A 24,993-nucleotide genomic window follows, 5' to 3' on the forward strand; every position below is an offset into this window, starting at 1 on the left:
ACCACAATCAGGACTGGAATTTCAGTTACTAAGCAAAGCGGTCATTAAGCAAATCTGACCCAATTTTACCTTTTTTGTGGCGGTCCAAAGATGTTTTTCCCAGTGTGGATAAAGATGAAAAGTTACTGCAAGTCAACACACTTTAAAAAAATAACAAATGAAATAACAAAATAAAAGTTTATTAGAATTAGGAACGCAGTTTCTCCCTCTGATTAGCCTTAACATGGAACAATCCGCCAGTTACAATGAAGCCTAAGAACAGTTAATTCCACAGCATGAGGTGCTCTTTAGATTGGGGGGGGGGGAAGAAACTTACAAGCCTTCAGTTATAGCCCAGTTCAGTCCAAGTCTTCCCATCTCTTGAATGCTGGATTACAGGAGCTTTCTATACATGGAAATGTTTGCCAAAGAACGCCACTCTTGTCCCACACAGTAACTAATTTCTAATACAGCAGTGGTACTACGACACTTGAGTTAAATGGTTCAGAAAACTTAAGACTGTTTTGATACACACACTAGCAATAAAACGCAGCGCAGTTGATTCAATGGAGTACCGCAGAAGAGGGTGGGCGTCAGATAAAGGCCGTGTTCTTCCCCGTCTTGTGTGGCTAGAGGCCCCTCATTCAATCAGCCCGTGGTGAGGCAACACAAACCATAACTTCAGCAGATTCCACCAACCAAGGTTTGAAAGTAGCCAAGAATTTGCTTTAAAAAAAAAAAAAGAAACGTACTATTTGCTTTATTTTCTAAAGGACAGGAAAAGCAAGGAGGGAGGGGGGCATAAGTCTAGGAGCAAGCCTATAGAAGAACTTCGGTTCAAAGGATCTCCAAATCCCAATTTTAGGAAGCTCCCCTCCCAGCCCCATGTGAACACACACATTGTATGAACTCCTGAAGTAGAAGATACAGTGTAACGATGCATTTATATACAGTTTGTTAAAAATATAGTAGTAGTAGTAGTAGTAGTAGTAATAATAATAATAATAATGGGACAATGGCAAAGTATTCAGAAAAGAGCTTAAAATGAGACAAATGTGGGGAACACAACAGACTTATTCAGTGTGGCACTCAAAGAATGACCACTTGTTCCATCAAGCTAGTTCCAAGCAAGGATGGTGGTGGTGGTGGTGGTGATTGAAACACACACACACAAACACACACACACTGACTTCATGGATTGGAAGCACTCTGTCATAACTTGATTGGGAGCGTGCAAAGATGAAGCCAGAGCCACAGCAGGAATGCTAAACATTCAATCAACTGGCGCACTGCAGTTTAATGCAGAATTTCTCGAAGAAATAGTCGCTCCAAAAGGAACTTTTCTTCCAGGTAGAAATTCACAAAGGTAAAACTGAGCCCTCCTCTCCCCCCCCCCCCAATAGAGATGTTCTTCGTTTTGTTTCAATAACTCCGCAGGGAAGCCAAAAACAGGTCTTAAATCTCATCAAACGCAAAGCTCAACTCCAAAACAGGGCAATTAAGAGCATCTCAAAGTTTGCAGGCAACCCCTTAAAATCTGATAGAAGACAGTGCAAAAGAGGGACCCTCGACTTCCTGCAATTACAGAAGTATTTGCCAGGGTGGGGAGCGGGCTGTTCCTAATACACAATCACAAGCATCACTGGCACATACGGAACTAGCTGACCAGATCTTCAGAAACTTAGAAGAGTTTCTACCCACCCCCTCAAAAAAAAAAAGGGGCAGCAGAAGTAGCCCTTTGGGAAATAGGCTAAGTTTTCAGGTAGACCCAGCTCTTTTCCCTGAATTTGAAAGTAGAAATACTGCCATAGTGGGCTGGGAAAACTCACAAGAAGCTCCCATACAGGAGCAGATGTAATAAACAGCTTCCAAGTGGTGCTTGAATGTAACTTTTATTACAAAAGAAAAAAAAATGAGACTATAAATGACTGTATAGCTTGAAATTCATGATTTCCTCCCAATTCAGGGCAAAAAAAAAAAAAAAAGAACCACCCACCGGCTTCAGAAACCATTGACACTTGCAGCTAGATGGAGTGTTTGCTGTATCAGACACGTTTCCCCCCCCAACAACCAAACTCTACAATTATTCCCAGCCGCTCCATCGTTTTCAAGGTCAGCCAGGTAACAAGGAATGTTCCACACCAACACCTTAACCCGCAGAGAACATTCCCAACACTTCCTATGAATGAATGAGGAGCCAGGCGCAAAGCAGGTACTGGATTTCTGCGTGGGCGATGGCCCAGGTAAGGGATGGGCCGCTCTAAGCAAAGCGAAAAGGCAGCTGCAATTACAACACTTTGATTTCCAAATGGGAAACGCGCACCAAGAAAGCTGGAAGTGCTGAAGGGACGGTGTCCGTTGCCAGCAATGAACACACCCAAACAGTGGAATAGTTGCAAAGGAGTTGTGGAAGGAAGAAGAGAAAACCAAAATCTATCTTTTTTGAGTGAGAGGAGGAGAAAGAGTCGTTACAGCAGCGCACACTGCCCGCCCCATCCCCATCCCCATCCCCATCCCCAGGTAAAAAGCAAACTGAAAGAAAAATGCACGGCAAATAGACATCTTGAAGGTTTTTAAAGAATAAATATTTTTGTAATTAAACATTATGCAAACACGTGCCACGCTTGCTCTTTGTCCATGCATATGCGCTATTTACAATTTTGAAAAATACTGTGTTGTCCTCTTTTGTTTTTGTTTTTTTTTTTAAAAGTCATATACAAAGTTTTTCCTTGTTTGTGCCCTTCCTCCCCCCTCCCCAAATCTTCTTTACAATAAGCCAAACAACATTCACCCATGAACCGGTGTATGTGTACGGGGAGCAGGAGGGAAGGGGGGGCGGGTGTGGGGAAATCTCATACCAAAGTACATCAAAATGGCTGGTCGGACATGAAAAGCAGTGTCAAGAAACTGTTTTAAATTTCATCTGTCATATGCACAGGAGGAGGAGAAAAAAAGTCAGCTTGGAGAATGAAGCTACGTTACAAGTTAAAGTTGGGAGGGCGGTTTGGTTTTTAGTGCGTCTGTCACACTTACTGGCCACCTAGAATACTGTTGTACAATGGTTTATCTACCTTTTTTTTATTACAATATAATTTACTTAAATTTTTCCATTAACAAAAAAACAGAATTCCGGTACTACAGACCAGCGGTGTAATAGGCGTCGTGCCCTTTTGTGTGTGGGGGGGGTTGTTTTAATTGTATGAGCACTCTAGATGGGAAAAGATTTTCAGAGTCCGTTTTATGCAGGCCACTTTCAGTCCTCAATATACTCCCACAGGTCCTTCTCATAGCCTTCATGCACATGTTGCAATAACACCCTTCGTCGACTCTCGCAGTATCTGCAAGGGAAAAGTCATACAAGCACCTTTAGATGCCAACGGCCTAGCCACTTCAAGTGCAACGCATTTAAAAGCCACAAGGTTTTACCCTTTGCCGGAGTTGAGAAACATGGCATGGAAAAGCAGGGGGCAGTCGTGTCCAGGAGAGACTTTGCGCAACTGCATGTTGTGCGCCAGCTGCACCCACTCCTGGACCAACGTGCCCTTCTCACAACATGCCCTAGTCACCTCCCATTTGGACTATTTTAATGCACTCCAAACGAGGCTGCCCTTAAAGAGCATCCGGAAGCTTCAGTTGGTTCAAAATGCGGCAGCCCGCATAGTTTTGTGCAAGCCTAGATTTGAGCATGTGTCACCTCTCTTGCAGGAGCTGCACTGGGGTCCAATTCAAGGTGCTGGCTATCACCTTTAAAGCCCTACATGGCTTGGGGCCAGGTTATTTGCAGGACCGCCTTTCCCTAGTCACATCCACCCGGCCCACCAGAGCGGGGAGGCGGGGTATGTTCCGGGTCCCTTCAGTTAGGGAAGCACATCCAGTGGGGCCGAGGAAAAGGGCCTTCTCCAAGGTGGCTCCCTCCCTGTGGAGCATCATTCCCCAGAGTTAAGATTGGCCGCCTCCCTGCTCCTTTTCCAGAAGGCCCTGAAGATGTGGTTGGGTCAGCGGGCCTGGGGGCCCCAGGGCACTTCGGAGCCAATCTGGTGGCTGATATGAATGTGTTTGCTGCCCCCATGGGGTCTGTGTTGTGTTTTTACAGTTTTTAATTCTGTAAGCTGCCCAGAGTCGTCATGTGTGAGAGCTGGGTGGTCCCATAAATAAATAATGGTCTTGCCGGCCATGTGCAAACCATTCTTCTCCTTGTTCAATTAAGAGGTGCTGAGAGATGCCCTCTTGCCTTACAAATCCATCTAGCGATTAAGATCTGCAGGAGAGATCCTTCAGCAGATGCTCCCACTATGTGTTTATGCAGCCCAAGGGAGAAGGCACTCTCACGAACTGCTTCCAGGCTACAGAATACAATTCTTCAGGAGCTGAATTGGGCCCCCAATCTCTCAGTAGAGGAACGTGCACCTTTTTCATCAGTTTTTTTAACTGTTAATTCCTATTTTACATTGTTTGGATTTTCCTTTCTTTTCTATCAGCCTTAAACGTTGGCTTGATCAAAAGTGGGCACCAACGGAATGCATACATTTCCTGCCAATCAACCATTATTGAGAGAGTTCTAGTCCCGCCTTAGGCGTGAAAGCCGGCTGGGCGACCTTGGGCCAGTCCCTCTCCCTCAGCCCAAGAGCCAATCAGGCGTAGTAGGAGAGTTCTAGTCCCGCCTCAGGCGCGAAAGCCAGCTGGTTGAGCTTGGACTGGTCCCTCTTTCACAGCCCAACTCACCTCACAGGGTTGTTGTTGTGGGGAAAGTAGGAGAAGGAAGGAGTATTAGGTATGTTCACCGCCTTGAGTTATTTATAAAAATAATAAAGGCGGGATAATTAATTAATTAATTCACTTAATTCAAGATTGGTCATAAATATTTTGAGCCGCACTGTCTGAAACAAGGTGTACCTGTATTTATCTTGCACTTTCTGCTTTATATCCTGCAGTGAATCTTGAGATATATCTCGTTCCAGATACCCAGAAAGGACCTCGGTTGCATTTTCCAAATCTGCTTGATTATTCTAAAAATGCAAAACACTCTGGTAAAACTCAGAGCAATTCTTTGGGTAGAAAATCCTCAGAACACCAGCCTAAAACAGACAAGCCTCTTGTCAGGTTCGTGTTTCCATCAGCAGGCAATGATTAGAGCTCTTCTGGAACATCTTCAGAGCTTAAGTGTTTCTTTTGTATGGACTTTCCTTAGAGAAATCAGGAAGCATCTGCCTGCCTAAATCACCAATTGATTAGGATACTTAGCACTTCTGGATGGACTGGAAGAGAACTGGGTTGACATTTTTCAACTATTCACCAAGCAGGTAAAATCCTGCCTAATTCTAAGTGGCCAATGATCGATTTCTTCAGCTAAAATGGTCACTGTTTTCCAATACAAGTAGCTCTTTTTACTGGTCTAAGGGGCATATTCATTCAAAGAATAAAAAGAAAACAAGATCTTTGCCTATCTGAGGGTTATCGGTGAAACAATCCAGATCTCACAAGCAGATTGGCGGGAAGTCAGTGTACAGATATGGTGCAGTAAAGAATCATTTACATTAAAAAATCCCAAGAATCTCTACTATTGTTTCAAGTTTACTGAACCTGCATAGATGTCCTAATAGAGAAAATACTAAGTGCCACAGAAGAGGCTAACAAATCAAAGCCACAGAGGGAAAAAGAAAATGTCAAGGGGCTGCCTTGGAGAACTCCATTTTTTATTTTCGTCTTTGCTGAAAATATAGGGCCTGGTTATTTCAGGAATCGCCTATGTCCAACAGTGTCTGTCTGTCCAGTAAAATCAGGCAGCCTGGGTGCACTTCGAGTCCTTTTGATTAAACCATGTCATCTATCAGGACCATGCCATCTCTGCCAAGGTGCCTCCCATCTGGAACCCCTCCCCCTCAAAATCCGTATGGCTCCTGCCGTGATGACATTCAGAAAATCGAGTTTGTTATGGAGTTGCTTTCTGAACATGTATGATCTGCATCTTTATTCTCCAGCCAAGTCCAGGGCAGCAGACAGCAGGATGGTCAAGCATCCTGGGAGACCCTACCCCTCCCCACTCTTAAAGGGAACTGACCTACCCTCTTACCTCAAAGATAATGGACTGATTATTCTTTTTGAGGTAGAAGGCAAAGACGTAGGTGTACATGAGCGTGGCACGGCACTGGCAGAGGACATCGACCGCTTTCTTTAGGAACTGGACTTCGATCCATGACATGTTGTGCTGCTGCATCTCCTCCATCTTTTGCTTGACTTGGGCGTAGAGTTTGTGCTCAAAGCGCAGGCTCTGCATGTGGTTCATGTAACGGTTGCAGTAGAAGAGGTACCTCTGCAGGGCGGCTCTAGATCGCTGTGTTAATTCCCATTAGGTGAAATGGGAAAGCAAGAATTAAAACAGAGCAGTCGTAAGGGGCTCCCTGTGGAAGGGGGGGATCCCAAGGCCAACGGGGTCAAAAGTGGGCAAAAGCCTTTGCCTCCTCCAGCAAGTTCCCCAGGCGAAGGTCTGAATCTGATCCCAAGCACCACCTGACACACACAACCTCCCAACGACAGCAAAGATCCAAATTAACTTAAAGTGGCCCAAATTTCTAAGATCATCAAGACTCAAAAGGCGTTCAAGTTTGCTTGCTTGATTTATCAGAGGCTAAATTTATATGGATACATATATGGATGTATTTAGTTATGGGGGGCTGAAAAACAGTTGACCCCTTAACAGAAGGTGCTCAAGAGGATGGGGAAGAGAAAAGGCAATCCCCGCAAAGCCCAACCCATATGAGAAGGCACTTCCTCTGGGCTGTCCATATCCTTGAGGAACAGCTACCACAATTAAGATCTGTAAACTGCCAAGGGACCTTAGAGATTTGGTGGTCTGTAAATGGGAATAACAACAACAACAACAATAGACTTCTTCACAGCACTGAAGACCCTACAGGTTGATTTTTCCATGAAGACCCATGAAAGAAAGGTCTTCCAGGTGGAAGGGAAGGTGTGCAGCCAGAACGTAAAGTAATAAAGGAAACCACATAAAGAGCAACAACATCCTATGTAGCGAGTCCATCTGTGCACAATATCTCAAGAAGAGCTGCTCCAAGGAAGGAGAGGGTGGAACGCATTAAAGCTCAAGTGTCCTCATTTTACAAGTAAGTCAGAACTCTGACAACAGGAAGAAATCAATCGATCAGCCACTTGTGTGCATTTAAGGCTGGAAGCTAACACCACCCCGCCATGTTCACCATGTGATCACCATGTGATCAATGAGAGGGAGGTTAGCAAACAGTCAACTGCTTCCTGATGCAGATGGTTGCCAAGAGTTATGGACTCACCTCTTGGGCATCTCTTGCTGCCTTGGCATCATCCTCATTGTAGCGATTGCAGTTGTACCTGAAAGATGTTTATGGACATGTAGATTTCTAAAAAAGCCCCTCTCATTTGTTTCTGTCACTCCAAGTTCTGAAACAGCATTCATTCACCAGCACATTACTGTAAACGTGACAAAAACTCTTGTGGTACCTTTGCTAGCCTCCAGGGCCTACAACTGACTAGAGGTTCACTGCAGAACTGACCTTCTCACCCTAAGTAACATACAGTAAAAAACAAACAAACAAAAACCCTTTCATCCATAACCATCAATTACGATGAGGTTATGAGACTCTCTCCTTCCACAGAAAAACCCTCCTAACCATCAAACCGTCCAGAAAGCCCAATAAGCATTCATTTAAACATACCAGGCAGATCCATGCGGCTCCCATGGGCCAAGACACACCCAGCAAAACTCTGCTTTACAATTCTGGTTCCGACAGACCATGTGGTTGCAGCCACCATCTTTTTCTATGGTCACGTGGCATTTGGGGCATTCCTGAAAATGATATGAAGGGTGGTGAGATCAAAAACCAGCTGGCCATTATTATTATTATTATTATTAAAATCATTACTATTACCCCTATTATTTTAAAAAAATAAGAGTTAAGGGAGAAGCAGGCAATCACTTGATGGCGGATGAATTTAAAAGAGTTCTTCTGACTGCACATTTAGCTATCAAGTGGCTTCCAGCTGCAGCCTGAAACAACACAGAAGTTGATCTTGTATCAACAGGGACATCAGACAACAAGAATAGTACAAACAGGAATTCCACTACTTCCAGCTCAAGGGCAGCTTTTATAGAAACAAATGTACATGTAGTACAGTCCCTCTCTGTGTAGATTAATCTACCACTACTAGATAACTTTTCTTTATTTATAACTAGGGCTTACAACATTAAATACATTCTGAACGCACTAACAAGCCCTCTGGGAAGGGTGGTGAAAATACCTGGCACCCATCTATTAATGTAAGGAACACATGGGAATGCACAAATTGTCACATCGTGGACAGAAGGGCAGGCTGCTGGATCAAGGCAAGGATGACCGTAGTCCAGTATTCTGTTTGTCACACTGGCCAACCAGATGCCACTATGATGCTCCCCAGAAGAAGACAGAAACAATCTCCTCTCCCACCTTCATTCCTCTACTATTGTATCTGGATTGTAAGACTGAGTCTACAAAGCCTCTGGTCGACCTGTCCTGCATGAATTTATCCAGTTTCCTCTCAAAGCTATCCACGTTAATGGCCATCTCCATGTCTTGAAGTCATAAAGTCCACAGGTGACTTATGTGCTGTGTAGAGAACGGCTTGAATCAGTTTCACTAGATGGCCCTGATCCCAGTATTTGGAGAGGACAAAGAATGTCTCCTGCTACTTTCTCCATGCCATGCATCCTTTTATTATACACCTTCACCATTTCCTCTTCTCAGTCACTGACACTGGCAGATCGTACAGGGTTTTCTGAAAACGGCTTGTTTTCTAGAAAGCGTGAAACAGGCCACCAGTTTTGAGATTGGACCCATTTCCAGAGATCTCAGGTCAGCCAATTCTGAGGTTAGAAAGGGCTGTGTATCTCTAGAAGCAAGACACCACACTTTGCAATTTGCACAGAAGGGCCCAGATCTAGAATCACCAAAAGGGCTCAGAAAATATTTGCCGAAGCCTGGGAAAGCTACTGTATATCAATATGGCGAGGGATCAATAGTCTGACTGAAGGAGAAGGCACCATCCTGCGTTCCTAGAAACAGCAAACATAGAAATACTCCTGAGCTGCACTGCATCCAAATAATTGCAAATTTGTTAGTTCTCCTCAGTTAGACAACAACTCCTGACTTTGCAGCAATTAAAAAAAAAACAGAGGCAAAACAGACTGGTACTTTCTGGCTCTCCAGCTATTGAGCTGGAAAGAGAGGAAACTGCAGAGCCATTGTTTACATGCAAAAATTATCACTCACTATATGCAAAAGGAGCTATCAGATTTCAACAGAATGTTCTTGTAAGAGAGAAAGGAGGCTCTGCACCTGAGAGTGTCAAGCCAGAGAAATAAACCACCAAACCTTTGTGTTTGCAGCAATCCAGTTAGAAGTTTCACTGTCATCATCACACTTCTTAATCCATTTCTTTAACCACTGTTCAGAAGGGGGAGAGAGAGAGAGAAAAAAGAATTGTTCTGATGGAATCATAGCAGGGTCCCTAAATCAATAGTCAGCATCAGATGTGAGGGAGGGAGTGCCGACAGAAATACGGACATGCCCTTCAAATTCTCTACAATAAGCAGCTTTCTAAAAGTATTTAATTAATTAATTCATTCATTCATTTTAAAACATTTAAGGGATAAATGATCATGTCAAAGAAAAAGAAGAAAGAAAGAAAGGACATAGAGGATGGAAAATAAAATATCACTAAAAAGAATTTACGATTGTCATAAAATTTAAAATCCATCCTTTCACTGATTAATTAATTAGCTGAATATATGAAAACTAGACTCATATCATCTTGAGAAATAACTATAAAGTTTTCTTCAGTCATTCAAGCCATTTCAAGGGCACTGTGCATCCAAGGCATCCTTCTCGGGATGCCAAAAACCGCTGGGAAATAGAAGTGAAATTCGAATCACACCATGCTGAGTTGACCACACATTTCTTCAGTTTATATAAAACGCTTCCTAAGCAGAGAACTGTTCGTTTGCTTAAACTGATTTTGAGTTATTCATTCCAACTTCTGTGGCAAAGGATCTGGGTGGATCATACGAACTATGAAATGGGTGGGCAACCTGGAGCCTCCCACACCCTCTCTGCACAGCCCTCCATCTCTTCACCTATCTGAGACTTCTTCAAAAGCCATCTTTCTATCTTGCCCTAAGGCCTTTTCATGTACTGCTGCTGCTATGTCTAATCCCTGAAGCTGTATTATTTTTCTACACCCCCCATACATTACAGGCAGCCCAAAAAACTTAAAAATCTCACCTTGCACTTAACAGGATCATGCCAGTTCTCCCCGCAGTTAAAACTGCAACAAACATTTACAACATTTTTACATGGTTTTCCAGTTAAGCAATGCCAGAACAATGGAACTTTAAGGCACAGCGCTTTGCAATAACCCACAAGCTTAACTTATTACTGGCAGTCAGCAAACGTTCCCCTGCCCCCAAAGACAAGACATTTAGCAGCCCATGTTCATGTTGAGCTTGCCGTCACAGGAGGTGAAGGCTGACTTCCACATGGCTACCCCACCAAGACAATGGATCATTTTGAGAGGGCCAAAATCTCGCCTGTTGATCATTTAACCTGCTTACCAAAACTGACGGCCACATTTACAGCGAACGGGCTTAGCATCAGGATACTGTACTTTAACAACATGGTGGCAATCTGGAGCAGGACACCATTTTAACAGTCGATTGCACTGGAGAGAAAGAAACAAACCCGCCCATTGTTAACACAGGGAAAGTCAAGAACAAAAGTTGCACAGCCTTGCTGCTTTCAGTGTGGGTTGACTGCAGAAAAGGCATGTACAGGACTGTTCTGAAAGATGGCTTGTAACAGTCCATCTCTTTCCCTTTCCTTCCCAGAAATCTTTTATCTAAAGCTTCATCTCAATAGAGCCTACCCTGCTGTTGTCATCTGACCTTCTCTTCATATTCAAAGACAATTCCACCGCTTTAGTTTATACAGTTTGAAGCAAGTCCTAAAATTATTAAATCTATTTTCCCCATTCAGGTGTGTTGGGACCATTACCCCAGAATCTTCAAGAATTCTGGAAGCATTAATCTGGGCACATCTGGAGGGCACTCAGTTGAGAAAGACGGGACTAATCATTTAATTTCTCCAGAAGCATTCCAACTTCTACCTGATGTAGTTTGCAAATAAACAAATTATTATTTTATCATTTGCTGGAACAAATTGACAGTTGGAACAAATGCGTGAATGTTAAAAAAAAAAAGTGAGGGCTAACTACAATTCCTCCAAAAGACTTCCAGCCACACATCTTAATGCTTTCTTACTTAAGATTTAAATAAACAAATTCTGAACTCCAAGCAAGCATGCAGGGTTGGCTGAAGAATTGCTACATCCAGGACTGGCCCATTCCTGTCTGCCTTTTCAGTTCAATGACACCCTGTTGAGATTGTGGGTTCAGCATCACACAATAGAGCAGACATTTCACAAAGCCTGTATTGAAGGCTGTTCGATGTGGGCTGTTGAGATTTGGCAGTAGCTGATTAAGCATCACTGACATTTCACAAGTGCATAGCTGCATACACACTTTTTGACAGTTAAGATCTGAAGACTGCATGGTTGCTTGTACATCTTCTAGAGTTTTGAAGCAACCTAGTTTTAGCAGATCTTATTAGCTACCATCGAGCTCTAATACTGAATTCAATTCATAGTCATTTCAAGTTATTATGAAGATATAAGCAGCTAGTTAAGTGGTTTCTCTCCAACAGCTGACTGAAGCAAGTAGATAAAATACTCTTTTGGTAAAATCCTGGCCGTCGCATGGGCAGGAATTTCAGATGTTGAGCCAAAGCAGTATTACAGCTTTTTAAAGAGTCCCCCTTTTGGGAGAGATGGGCGGTAATAGAAATTTGAAAAATAAATAAATAAATGCTTCCTCGTTAGAGCGGCAGTTTAGCTAAAGACAACTGCACCTATTATGAGTACATCAGCATCAAAAGCTGGGAATGGGACCACAAGCTGAGTCTGGAAAACTGCTGATCAACCAACAACTCTCCACTTATTCAAATGTCGACTTCTAACATATCAAGGCTCCCTAAAGCAAATGAAGGAAATTCTCCTGTATCAGTCCCATCAGCATATAGTTTTATACTGAACACTCACCTCTACAAAACTATTCGTTATTAAATGCTGGTACTTTAATTTAACTTTTGAATCTGTGATCAGGCGCCTACAAAGAAAGAGAATATTCCATTCAGAAAAACTGGTTAGCTTTATCGCTCAGAAGTCCAACCTTTTAACCAATTAATGTTTTTTTTCAAGGAAAACAATACTCTTACTTTAGCTGTCCTATTCAAAAGCAGGGAGGAATGTTATGTTTTCCTTATTTTTACTCAGCGAGCCCACCACTTCTTCCACAGAATGCAAAAGAGTACTTGAAAGTGTTTACTCTGCATTTAGTTTCCACTGTAAGTCAGTGGATGGACAGCCAACATATTTGTTCAGACATTTGCATTGAGAAAACTGTTCAAGGTGAGGTATCATCATTAGGCTGATAATACCCTGCCATTTCCTCTGCAAAATCAGAATAAGATGAAGCTATGGAGGGGCTGATACACTTTTGGGACACTGGGCGGTTCCTTGATCCAACACGATCAGCAGAGACTCAAGCACTTTTCATGGCTGAGAGCATCTAGCACCACCGTCAGCTTTTCTTGATCATGAAGGCCATACCTTGGCAGTATGTTCATACACAGGACAACTAGAAAATATTATGAAGCCTCAACTGGTAGCAAACTCAACTGCTAGAATTCCGTCCAATTTTCTTAGGTTGAACTAAATTAAACTTATTTGAAATAATTATACTAGCTCCCTACCTGCAACTGAGCTCAGTTCAAGGTGCTGGGATTTTAGAGAGGGTGGGGCCCAAATATTTGGAGGAGTGGTTCTTTCCCACACTATCTTGCCTGTGCATTCTTTTTGTTCTACCACAGAAAAATTCAAATTAAATCTTTACAGAAAAGTGGGCCTTTCTGAAGGTGAAGCTCTGACTTCAGAATGCCCCATCCCTGAGCGGTGCCAGCAATGTACTCCTTCAAAATGCCAGGCCAAAATGACTTCATTTGCCAGAGCAGTCTAAGCTCACCGGGTTTTAGTTGGACTATTTCAGACTTATAAAACATGAAACGAATTGCTAAACTTTTCACATGAGTTACACACGGGAACACCAAACTCCCCTGGATGTAGAGCAATAATATAATCCCCCCCACCCTCAGTTTAATATGCCAACAGTAGGAAAGACTGTTGAGAAAAGACCTCTGCACTCATTTCAGCAGTACTACAACAGCAGCCTCAAAAGGGCCAAATGGATTAATTCAAACCCGACATTTTATTCCTGGAAAGGATTATGCAAGAGCCCAACATGTAATGCAAGGCTGTGAGATCATGAACTTGATTTATTAGATGACCTAATTTGGGCTTCAGAGTCACTTGCTTTGCTTTAAAGCTGTGGAAACAGCAATGAAAAGTTCAGGCACAATTTTTTTGTGACTTAAGAGAAACACGTCTTAACAACCTCAACCAAAACCTTTAAAGTTCTAAGCAATTTCCAAGTTTACACCACCGTTCTTCAGCCCTTTTCCCCTTTATTTGCTTCCATTCAGCTCTACTCCCAGAATGACCCTACTGCAAACATATGTCCTGCCATCTTTCTTCCCAAGCTTTAAAAACCTATTAGCTAGTTCAAGTACAGGAAAAAAAGTACCCGATGCTGCATGTTCTTTCTTGGCCAAAAAGTGGAGCAAATAAGCCTAACCACCCTCCACAATACATGCCATTTTTCTTTAAGAATGATCCAACAGACCCTCTTAACATGGTTTCTGTAAAAGGATTCACTGAAAGTCCTCGACAGATGAACACAATGTACTTGTAGAAGTAATCGTTTGCATTGCATATCCTGCCCTCAATATTATCAGGCCCCATTCCCTGAACGCCTGCTATTTTGCTTTAAAGCAAGCTAAGAGAGGAAGGAGCAGGCAACAAAAGCCAAGATTCTACGGGAAAAGTTCACTGTTCCTGAGAGGCCCACAGGGACAAGTGCCTTTAGACCTACCGGTGTGACTGACTCATCCTTCCATACAACGTGGAGCCAATCAACAGGTCTAAATCAATGGCAAAGCTTAAGAAAACGCAAGCATTACTGAAATTGCGTCAACCATAATACTTACATAACTGTATTGTCATCAACCAAGATATCACAGCCGTGAGCTGGGCATGAAATTGTCTGGCAAGGGCAGCAAAGGGGCCATGGGAATAAAGAGAAGACAGAGAAGAACACATCTGATTAGCTTAGGTGTTGGTGCCTCCAAAAAACTCTACAAAGGAGCACTTCTTCAATTCTAGACCACTGCAAGACTGTGCCTATTTATTTATATCCCTCAACTTCATCAGGAGTTCAAGGCGGCTTACATAGGGATCGCCTCTCATTTAATCCTCCACAACAGCCACCTGTGAGGTGGGTTGGATTGAAAGACAGAGAGTAGTCAAAAGTCACCCAGGGAGTTTCCAGGGCTGAGTCCTGGTCTCCCCAAGCATTATTCAAACTGAAAGGACCAGGCAGGTCCACCGCCAAATTGCAAACCCCCTTTTTGCATGGAATTAGTTCAAATTGCTCACAAGAGCTCTGGCATGCTACTAAGCAGTAAGGGAAAAGAGGAGGGGGAAACAGTAGTGAAGAAAGAAAGAAGGGGGGCCCTGCCACAAAATTTTCTCAAGTTCAGACATAATAGCCTTCCTCTTTCCTAGCTTCCAAGGGGTAGGAGGGCTGAAATGTGCTTTGGTTCCATGCTTCCACACCCTCCCCACAGGTCTTGAAAGGAGAGGGCCAAGACACACCAACAAGATCCCTCCCAACTTTTCTCAGTAGCAAGCTTCTCAGTTTCTACTGCTTGTACTTCTGTAAAGTACAAACAGTGCAAATTCTCATCTTCTTCCCGATTTGGGGGGCTCAGCAAAGGAACAACTGGAACATAAAGTAGACCTTTCCTTAAAATCATTATTTCAATACAAACACAAGAGGGAAGAATTTTACCTGTCCCATGCCCTCCTCCATTATTTTGGTAGTTAAATATTCGCTCCAGCACTGCATGCAAAACTTATGTCCACACTCCAAGCCAGTAAAATACTGTAAAGACAAATTATTATTATTATTATTATTAATGCATTTATTTATTTACTATCCCGCCTTTGTTATTTTTATAAATAACTCAAGGCAGGGAACACACCTAATACTCCTTCCTCTTATTTTCCCCACAACAACCACCCTGTGAGGTGAGTTGGGCTGAGAGAGAGGGACCGGTCCAAGGTCACCCAGCCGGCTTTCATGCCTAAGGTGGGACTAGAACTCACAGCTTCCTGGTTTCTAGCCTGTTGCCTTAACCACTAGACCATTTACTCATTTTCACTTGACTTGACTGTGCCATCTTTCGCAGGTACAGAAGAACAGGGCACAACATCTGAACCCACAGGATGTGCACTGAGGGATCTCTACTGAAAGTCTAGATTTCTCCCACCCCCCTAGGTTCTGCCACAAGCATTCATCCCAGCAGCCACTGACCAAAGTACCAGGAAATGCACTCAGACTTACTGACACCACTGTCCCAATCGTGCTACCACACTTCCTGAAGTTCACACGCTAAAGCAATGTAATTAAAATGGCAAAGTGAGCAAGCTGGTATATTCACCAAAATCTTCCATCAATGCAACATGTACAGAACTGGTGGAGCCACAGGCCATCTATGGCTACTTGTCAAGGCCACTGGGCAATCAAACACTGACCTCCAGTACTCTGAGGAACCTTGATCTGATCCTGAAAGGCCACTTTAAATATTTCTGTGTTCAAAATATGTAACTGTGGGAGACACCAGTTCTGATTTTTTACAATTCTCCTCCTTTGATTGAAGTACCAGCATTGTACCAGCGCTGTACTTTCCAATTCTGCTGCTCCAGAAGCCGTACGCTGATTTTGATAATCATGAATTTCTACCATCCTAGCCTTGTATGGAGAGCATATTCAAAGATCTCTAACAAGCAGAAGTCTGGTCACAAGACAGTCATAATAAGCAGAGACAGGAGAGGGAAATGAAATTAGGAGATAAGGAGGGGAAAAAACCAGAATCACTGGTATCTAATGATAACGTCTTCTCTACTGAAGAAAAAGGAGTTCCGATATCTCAATTAACTGATAGCCTCTTGCTGCCTTTTTCGTCTTTCTTCCTCAAGATTTTAGATATATTGGATAATAAAAATTGCTAGTGGGTTTTCATTATCCATTATTAATAGCAATAACCACTACTGAGGTTAACTTTCAACTAAAGAAATGGAACAGCATAATTCACCCTCCGACTGAGATTAATGAAACTTAGGTTGCAGTGACTTACACAGTTGCTTGCAAGTAATCCTCTCTCCCACCCCTGAGAACTATAACAATTGCATTATTGGATTATGAAAACACGTACTTGAATTTTATTCTACGCTAAATGCAAAATCCTGGAAAAAACAGACTTGGGATGTCTGAAATCTCCGAACAATAGGCCAGAACCGTCAAAATTACAAGAATTGTGAGACACACACCACCTTCCCCCCAACCGCACCCTGAACACTGCTTTTTGTGTTTTTAATAAAATTTACAATTTTAATCTATTGAAAGGTGCCAATTATCCCTCCTCCCTTTCCGCAAACATGGAGAAACCCTTCGAAGGGCCTGTACGTTGCTCCCTTTTTATTTTAACTTTGACGGGTTGACAGTCTGCCTTTTCTCTAGGAATGCATTACGGCTTGGGCAGAGAAAGAGAGTGACTGGCCCAACGTCATCCAAAGCGCTTTTTGCGGCTGAGGGTGGATCTGAAGCTGGGACTCACCGGTTCCGTCCAACAACGTAACAATTACAGTTCCCTGAGTACAGAAGAGGCTTCAGAGCACAGGTAAAGATCAACATCAGGTGATGGTGATCAGACGTAAGTTCTAACTCCTGAAAAGAAGCCACAAGTATCCAGACGAAGAAATAATATTTTGCCTTTGTCCAGGCCACGAACGCTTTCCTTGGCCCTCAGCTGCACTGGGCCGTTCAAGTGCTCACAGGGACAAGAGAGCTGTATGATAGCCCAATACTTCAGTTGGACCGAAAACTGCAGCTGAATTTCAGGGAGCAACATACAGCTCTGGAGACAAAAGCTCGCCCACCACTGCTCTGTGGATTGAATTAAACGGATAAGCTTATGGAAGGAGTGCTAGCAGACAGTGCATTCTTCTTAAAGGTTAGATTAAAATAGCAAATCAAATATCATGTACTGATAGGCACAGTATTTATTTGGCGCTTGGAGTATTTTTACAATTTTAGGTCTCACCACTTATCTATAAGTAGCCTATACCTGCAGATTACACAAACAGTTAAGGAATAAAGTGAATTTCGGACCGATCAACAGCCTAGGTCTTACACCGAGGATCACAGAAACCTTCCTGACTGCTTTTCAAAGTCATCTAAAACCAAAAGCCCCAACCTTTGGAATATTAGGTTTGGCTGGAGGATTGAAAATTCCAAGCTTAAAATCAACATAAAAAATATATATTCAAGTTACAGATGGCACAATTCTGAAGGCACTCACCGAATTAGGATAGTTGAGATAGCAGATCTGACATGGCATGTCCTGCGCAGATGATCTTGTGTTCATTTGACGTGTTCGAGACTTTTTACTAGGATTTATGACGTGACATTCTGCAAACAGCTTCTCCAGGTTGCCATCAAAGTACCTGCACAAACAAAAATGAAGCCTAATGAATAAAACGCCTCTGGAAAATTCACCTGTGTTTTACCTGAGAATAATTCCAGCAAGCATGCAGAAGCTCTGGAGTCTGTATATAATGACTAAGGGTCTACTTCCTAATTCACCTCTTAGCTAAAACAAGTAGATTGTCTTAGTTCTGTAAATGTACAAACCTATTGCACATAGCTCTGTTTAAAAGCAAAGCAAAACACATCAGCAGTGATGTACCATGAAAAGTAGTGGGCCACCCTGCTTCAGAATCTCGTGCTTCAAAGGGTCAGGCCAGGGCACAAATCCCTCCTCTCCCTTGCTGGATAAGCATCAAATATGCATGCATGCTCTCCCTCCCTCCCTCTACTAACATATTAAAAAAAATAATTTTACAACTTTTTCTCTTTATCAGGTTTTCTGCTTATCAAGGAAGCCACCATGAGGAGAGAATATGGCAAAACAAACTGGCTCCACATTGGCAAAGGAGTGGGACAGGTCTATATACTGTTTATTCACCCTTTATGTTGAATATATATTGAGGGATACTAGATTAAAAGATGATGAACATGGTTTTAATCAACGTTAAATATTGAGTTACAAACCTCAATAACCTGCTCTATGCTGATGACATTATTCTGACAGCTGAAAACACAAATGATCTGGAAGGTCTAGTAATGAAAGTCAAGGAGCACAGTGAAAAAATGGGACTAAGATTCAATATAAAGAAAACCAAATAAATGACAAGAGGTACAGTAATCAGCCTTAGAACTGACAATAAAGACACTGCAATGGTGGATAGTTTCTCCTTTGACCATCAACAACACAGGAATAATCAGCAGTGAAGAAATACATCACAGACTAACAACAGCCATGAAAGCCTTGGAAAAGCCATTCAGATGCCATGGTAGGCCTATACCTACAAAGATCAGAATCATGAAGGCAATTATTTTCTATCTGACACTCTATGGAAGTGAAAGTTGGGGTTTGAAGAAGCAGGATAGAAAGAGTACTGATGCTTTCGACATTTGATATTGGAGAAGACTACTGAGAATATCATGGAAAGCTAAGGGAAAAAAAATGGATCACAGAACAAATCATTCCAGAATTCTCCGTGGTACAAATGACCAGGCTCAAATTACGGTATTTTAGACACATTATGTGAAGACCCAGCTCTCTTGAGAAGTCCACAATACTCAAAAATATGGAAGGAAAGTGAAGAAGAGGACAGTCAACAGCAAACGTAGATGAACTTGATTACAATGGCAGCGGGTACATTGTTGGGAGACGTGAAGGGCCAGGTTAGGGACAGGTCATCCTAGAGAAGGTCTATCTATATAATCACTAAGAGTTGACATCAATTAGATGACCCATAACCAATCCATATACACATTTAAAAAATGCAACTATACAACCACAGCCCCATGTTCTAACCTTTCAAAATAACCCTGCATTTAGCAATTAGACATCAAATTAAGACTGTTATAGACAACACAAAATGTCCCTTCTCGCCACAGAAATACTGTTGGTTCAGCAACCCAAGTTTTGCTTCTGAAAAATGTCAAATTGATGTATTCTCTTAAACCATCTGTGGCATCCCTTGTCATGAATAAACATTTTCTAGCCACCCACTTTGTCATAAAAGTTATTTGAAATTGTGAATCAAAAACCAAAAGTGAAAGCCATTGCTTGAGCAGATTGATATTTGTAGATAACCTCTCCAACATGCAAAGTTTGTAAAATGTCTGCAAAGCCCTAATATTTCAAGAGATGTTGAACAGGCCATCCTGTCAGTTCTGGGTGCAACTCCAAGATTTCTAGGGAAGGCTGAGAAAGATGCCAGTGTGATTAATTGCATGTCAGTGACTAGATAAAGCCACTGAATTAACTATAATGATAAGAAGGGCTTCTGACTATAGCTGCTAGTTAAGTGTTTAAGTCATAAAGCCATTTTAGAAGCTGTTCCAAGTTTGGATTTATATATCACACTAACCCAAGGTGCATCTCACCAGTCACTAAGCAACAATGCCTTGGTTCACCCAACACAAGAAGCCGAAACCATGTTATAACCTTACTAAGCTAGTTCCAATACTAAGACAGCTTCCTATAGCCCAGATGCTTATGCCTCAATACCAGCTGCTTCTATTGCCTTAGTAAAAAAAGCTATTTATCTCATGTTACAGTTTTCTTAACTTTATTCCACAACAAATTCCAAATGTTAACATCTTTGGTAATGATGGGCAGCATAATGGCACCACAGGCTTTTTAAGCATGTTGTGAGAGATATGGCATATACCACCCAGGCTGAATTTATGAGTTGTCTTCTTCCTGCAAAGAATTTTGCAAAAGCCAAGGCCATGCAATTTTCCAATTAACTGATCCAAGCGAGGAAACTTTGTTTTCTCCTCCTCTCCTCCCAAGAGAACTCAATGGGCCTCTTTGATTTCTAAGTAGCCTCAAATGCCAAGCTACGATGGGCCCGGATCACAAACATGGCCCATTTTCTACTCATATTTGTTTAAAGAAAGTAGGAATCACAATACAGTAGCTATTCCTTGCTATTCTGGCTACCCAGAAGATGTACTGAGAAGGTATTGAACTGTTATTTTTTCTGCTTGTGTTTCTTTAGCTCTATTATTAGTGTACATTGTCTTGTCACTGCAAGATGAAGATCCAATTTTAGGAATAAATTTCTAACCCAATATTGCATATACTTTTATCTATAATGAAGCTTTCTTGACTCATGATGGCTGCCTTGCTGAGGATAAACCACCCAGGCTCCCCCGTGTGGGGAGATGGGCAGTGATAAAAATGTGATAGATAGACAGACAGACAGACAGACAACTCTCTCTGAGGAAGCAAGTAAATACCCTCCATGCATATAATCTCTTGAGAACAGCAAGCTTCTCCTATCCAACTCTTGCCCTCCAATGGAAGAGAATATATGTAGCTCAGGGTTGAACTGTGGAGTCCTTGGTACTCCCTCCAAAGGGAAAACCAGACCCCACCAACACTGGCAGAGCAAGCCACTGTATATAAACAGGGAGCAAACCCCACCCTCCCTCACACTGTTGGTGTTACCTAGTCAGGTAATGAAACGTCTGCAAGCCAACAACCAAGCTCAGAGAGCACCAAGGACTCCACATCTCTTGCCCTCTCTGCCCGCCCAGTTACCAAGACGAACATCCAGTCAATGTACACACAAAGAAACCATGTCACTTACCTCTCCATCAGCTTTTCTTTATCCCAGTTGAAATGACTAAGGAGTATCCTGGTGATGGTTGCTGGATTCTAGAAGAGGGGGAAAAGTCATTGTAAGAAGTATGAGTCGCAGGCCCACCCTTCTTCCTAAAACTTCAACCCCCCTCCCAATTGTATCTTCCCCAAAATTGTGATGATTATTTCAAAGGCAATTCAAGTTGCGCAGTCCGTGCCGGTCAATTCTGAGTAAAATCTAAAATTGTGGAATTTGAAATTTCCTTATGACACCTCTCTTCTCATTGGTAAATGTGTCCCAGATAGTTCCCTGGTCCTCTAAAGCACACTAGAGAGTGCGTGGGGCCTGCAAAGGAATGGGGAATCACCCCACCTCCCAAATACACTAGGTCTAGAGCTGCTTGGCTTTAATTCAATTTCTGTTTTAATACCTTCAGGCAATGTTAAGACCAGGCTCCAATAGGCTAACTCAAATACAGAGTAAGACTAGCCTTAAAAAAAAAATAAATCCAGATTTTAAAGTTATTCTGAATGTTGAATGTTATTTACACATTCCACAGATCCCAATGAAACTAAAAAGGATTATTAGTGCAGATTTCCACTAATAATAAGGCAGTTAAGACATATACTGTACGCATAATCCTGTTAGCTATTAAATGTCAGTTTAATGTTTCATTGCGCTACTGGACTTATTGTTGCGTAAGAAAAGGATCCCTCATCAGGCACATGAAATGGCTAAGCCTGGTCGGCAAATACTGGGAACATTCACTTCTCGTAATAAACAAAATATCTGGGAATTTAGGGTTAGAACATGCAGAGCAAGCTCATGCATGCAGCATAGGAGCTCCCACTTGATTCCTCCTGCAAGAGGGAACTGCAGAATTAACCAGAGACACCTTCTCTAGTTTACCTTGACATATGAACCAGGATCCCTGCTTTGTCTCTCCCAAACAAGCCAGGAATCATAAACCAAGACCAACCATGGCTTCTGGCTTGCTTGTTAGAAGAATAAACCAGAGCTCTGGGTTTGCATGCAAGGGGCTTCCATGTTTCTGCTTGGTTAGACCTACAGGCCGAAGAAATCAAATGGATCAAAGAAGGGTGCACCAGAAAACCAGCCTTGGTCATTCTACCTTACCATGATCTGAGAAGCAACCACAATATTTGGGGGGATAGGCAGAGGGCTGAAAGATAAGCAGTATACCTTTTGTCTTCATGATTTTTGGCTTTGTTTCACATTAAATAAGGTTTGCATTTTGACTATTTGATAAAGCAAATTTCTTTCACATCAAGACTAGCAATCTTTCAGGGTGCTACAGCACTTTGGGGATATGCTGTCACTGAATTCCGGAGAATGTAAAAGAAACTGGAATGCAATATATCGGAGAACTACAGAATGTTCTATTCCCCATCCAGGCTATACCATTCCTACCAAACACAGAACACCCTTATACATTTGCTGGTCAAGCAACTATGTTTACTGCAACCAGATCAGTCAAGTGGGCAATCCAGCTTAGGACAGCACTCTATCCTGTCTCCTTTCCCTACCAGCCAACTAGCACAACCTTGTTTCTTTCCTTACCTTTTTCTTTTCTTAAAAATATACCAATGAGTAACTTTTACTATGGACACATCATTCCAGAATCTTGCACTCAAGCTAAAAAGTGGGCACTTAAATAGAGCAATTTTAGCCTTTCAATCTGGTTATTTCAAAGAGGATAATGAGTTTGAAGCAGGGTGCTGCAATTTAATTTTTCCCTCAGAAGAAACACAGAGACAGCTCCAAAGGACAGAACTGCTTGTAAAGCAAGTTTTATTTGGCTGTCAATCCCATACACACATTATCCGGCAACATGTCCATTAAGGCCTCATATATTAACTCCCCAATTCTGCCTCACAAGTGGTACACAACAAAGGGTCACGTTCTTGCCTGTATTTATTTTAGTGCTAATGTTTACCTCTTTGTGCTGTTCATTAAAGCTAGAATTCTTATTACAGCTAGGAACAAAAGGGGAAGAATGAGCAGAAATGGCTTAGGGACTTATGTTCAACAAAGTTAAACCATCACTACCAATCAAGTTTTTTAGCAGTTCTGAAGCAGCACTGAATTTTGTCTTTCAAGAATTCAGACTTTTAAAAAATATATATTATCTACATTCACAGATGTTCCTTGAAAATGGGACTACAGCTCTGCAGCATAGTACGTGCCTTACATGGAGAAAATCCCAGGTTCAACCCACATTTGCAAACAGAGCTGGCGAAGACTCCTGTCTGAAACCCTAGAAACTCTAAGTCCAAGCAAACAAGGCTGAGCCAGACAGATGAGCAATGTAATGTGCTCTAAGTTAGTCTCTTAGGTTGAATTTTATATACCACCAGGTTGAGGAAGGCTTTCATTTGCATATATCTGACAAATTATAGGATTATTGCCTTTCATAGAGAAAAGAGTATCTTTCCAGGAAATATTGTTCATATAATGTGAAGCCTACCAATCTTGGATTTACCCTCTGCAATTTTTGAACTTACGCAGAGATTAAGTATGTAAAAACCACTAAATGCATCAACATAACATCTATACAATGGGTGGGAATGTCAATACCTTTGAATACCAGAGAATGGAAAAGAAACTGGAATGGAACATAGTACGACCTCATTACAATTCAAGTCTCGTTTTAGGATATGTAAGATAAACGCTTCTACAGAAATCAACTCTGGTGAACACATGGACGTATCCATGCAATTTTCTTGGCAATAATGCAGAAATGTTTTGCCAATGCCTTCTTCTGGGATTTTTTTTTTTACTTCTCAAAACAATGAATTAACCAAACCATCCTGTATCAAGGTTACATGAAAGATAAAAGATGTTTGTTTGATGTTAGCAACACAAACACTTTTTAAAACAGACTCACCCTACAAGTACCTTTACAGAATTGAGAACAAATGTTGCAGGCATTCTCAAAATACAGCTAAAAGATCTGGTATCTCCAATCATTAGTCACGATGTACATATTTGAAAATATTTGCAGCCTACAAAACATGCAAGCTCAGTCATCTTATGCTAAGACAACATGTTATATAATATCTCTTTTCTAATGAGATCTGTACTAGCATGATAATCTATGTACTCTGTTGCTCTAAGACTGCAAGTGATTAAAAAATCAGCTGTCCAACTCCCGCAGACAACCCATCTGAAGTTAAAAATATATCCAGGATCTGCAAGACGCTTTAAACATTACAAGTGACAGCTTCAGTAACAGTCTTAATTTCTGGAATGGCTGCCATAATTAGTTCAGGGTCTATTTTACAGCCACAGACACTAAGAAATATTTTAGAATATACCAGAATCTACAGTGCTGATAAATAAGTAAGATATAATACAGAATTTACCATGTCACTAAAATATTACACGCATATAATTATGTTCGTGCAAACATGAAAGTTGGTTGGCAAACGGCTAACTGCTGTGGTAGTGTTTTCAACTTAGCTACAAATTTCTCCATTGTTCCAAGATTGCTCTTCCTCCCAAGGAACATCCAGCGTCTCACATTATTCTCAAAATGATGAGAAAGAATGGCTAGCTCAAGGTCAGCCAGACACATCATGGCTCAATGAGGTTCCTACAGTTGAAGCTCAACAGACAAACCACTCTTCTCCAGCATCAAACTATTGCTTCCCTATTCACTAGGTAAAAGGTAAAGGTTTCCCTTGACTTTAAGTCCAGTCGTGTCCGACTCTAGGGGGCGGTGCTCATCTCCGTTTCAAAGCCGAAGAGCCGGCGTTTGTCCGAAGACACTTCCTCCGTGGTCATGTGGCCGGCTTGACTACACGGAACGCCGTTACCTGCCTGCCGAAGCGGTGCCTATTAATCTACTCACATTTCATGTTTTCCAACTGCTAGGTTGGCAGGAGCTGGGACTAGCAACGGGAGCTCACCCCGTCACGCAAATTTGAACTGCTGACCTTCCGATCGGCAAGCT

At 42.0% G+C, this 24,993-nt stretch overlaps 1 protein-coding gene across 2 annotated transcripts in view; it reads right to left on the reverse strand.

The window, feature by feature from the left end:
• Positions 1-2,534: 2,534 nt before the first annotated feature.
• The window catches only part of ARIH1 (ariadne RBR E3 ubiquitin protein ligase 1), a 29,081-nt gene continuing 6,622 nt past the window's right edge, over positions 2,535-24,993 (reverse strand). For both annotated transcript variants that reach the window (XM_063314563.1, XM_063314564.1), the window contains exons 2-14: positions 21,024-21,091; positions 17,654-17,798; positions 15,082-15,174; positions 14,219-14,274; positions 12,156-12,222; positions 10,616-10,722; positions 10,287-10,329; positions 9,378-9,449; positions 7,686-7,816; positions 7,284-7,341; positions 6,050-6,310; positions 4,873-4,985; positions 2,535-3,317 (exon numbers count right to left, since the gene is read on the reverse strand). In XM_063314563.1, the coding sequence (XP_063170633.1) occupies positions 3,233-3,317; positions 4,873-4,985; positions 6,050-6,310; positions 7,284-7,341; positions 7,686-7,816; positions 9,378-9,449; positions 10,287-10,329; positions 10,616-10,722; positions 12,156-12,222; positions 14,219-14,274; positions 15,082-15,174; positions 17,654-17,798; positions 21,024-21,091 (1,299 nt within the window). In that variant the 3' untranslated portion in view covers positions 2,535-3,232. The remainder of the gene's footprint in view (positions 3,318-4,872; positions 4,986-6,049; positions 6,311-7,283; positions 7,342-7,685; positions 7,817-9,377; positions 9,450-10,286; positions 10,330-10,615; positions 10,723-12,155; positions 12,223-14,218; positions 14,275-15,081; positions 15,175-17,653; positions 17,799-21,023; positions 21,092-24,993) is intronic.

This window comes from Candoia aspera, chromosome 13, assembly GCF_035149785.1.
Source record: "Candoia aspera isolate rCanAsp1 chromosome 13, rCanAsp1.hap2, whole genome shotgun sequence".
NCBI lineage: Eukaryota > Metazoa > Chordata > Lepidosauria > Squamata > Boidae > Candoia > Candoia aspera.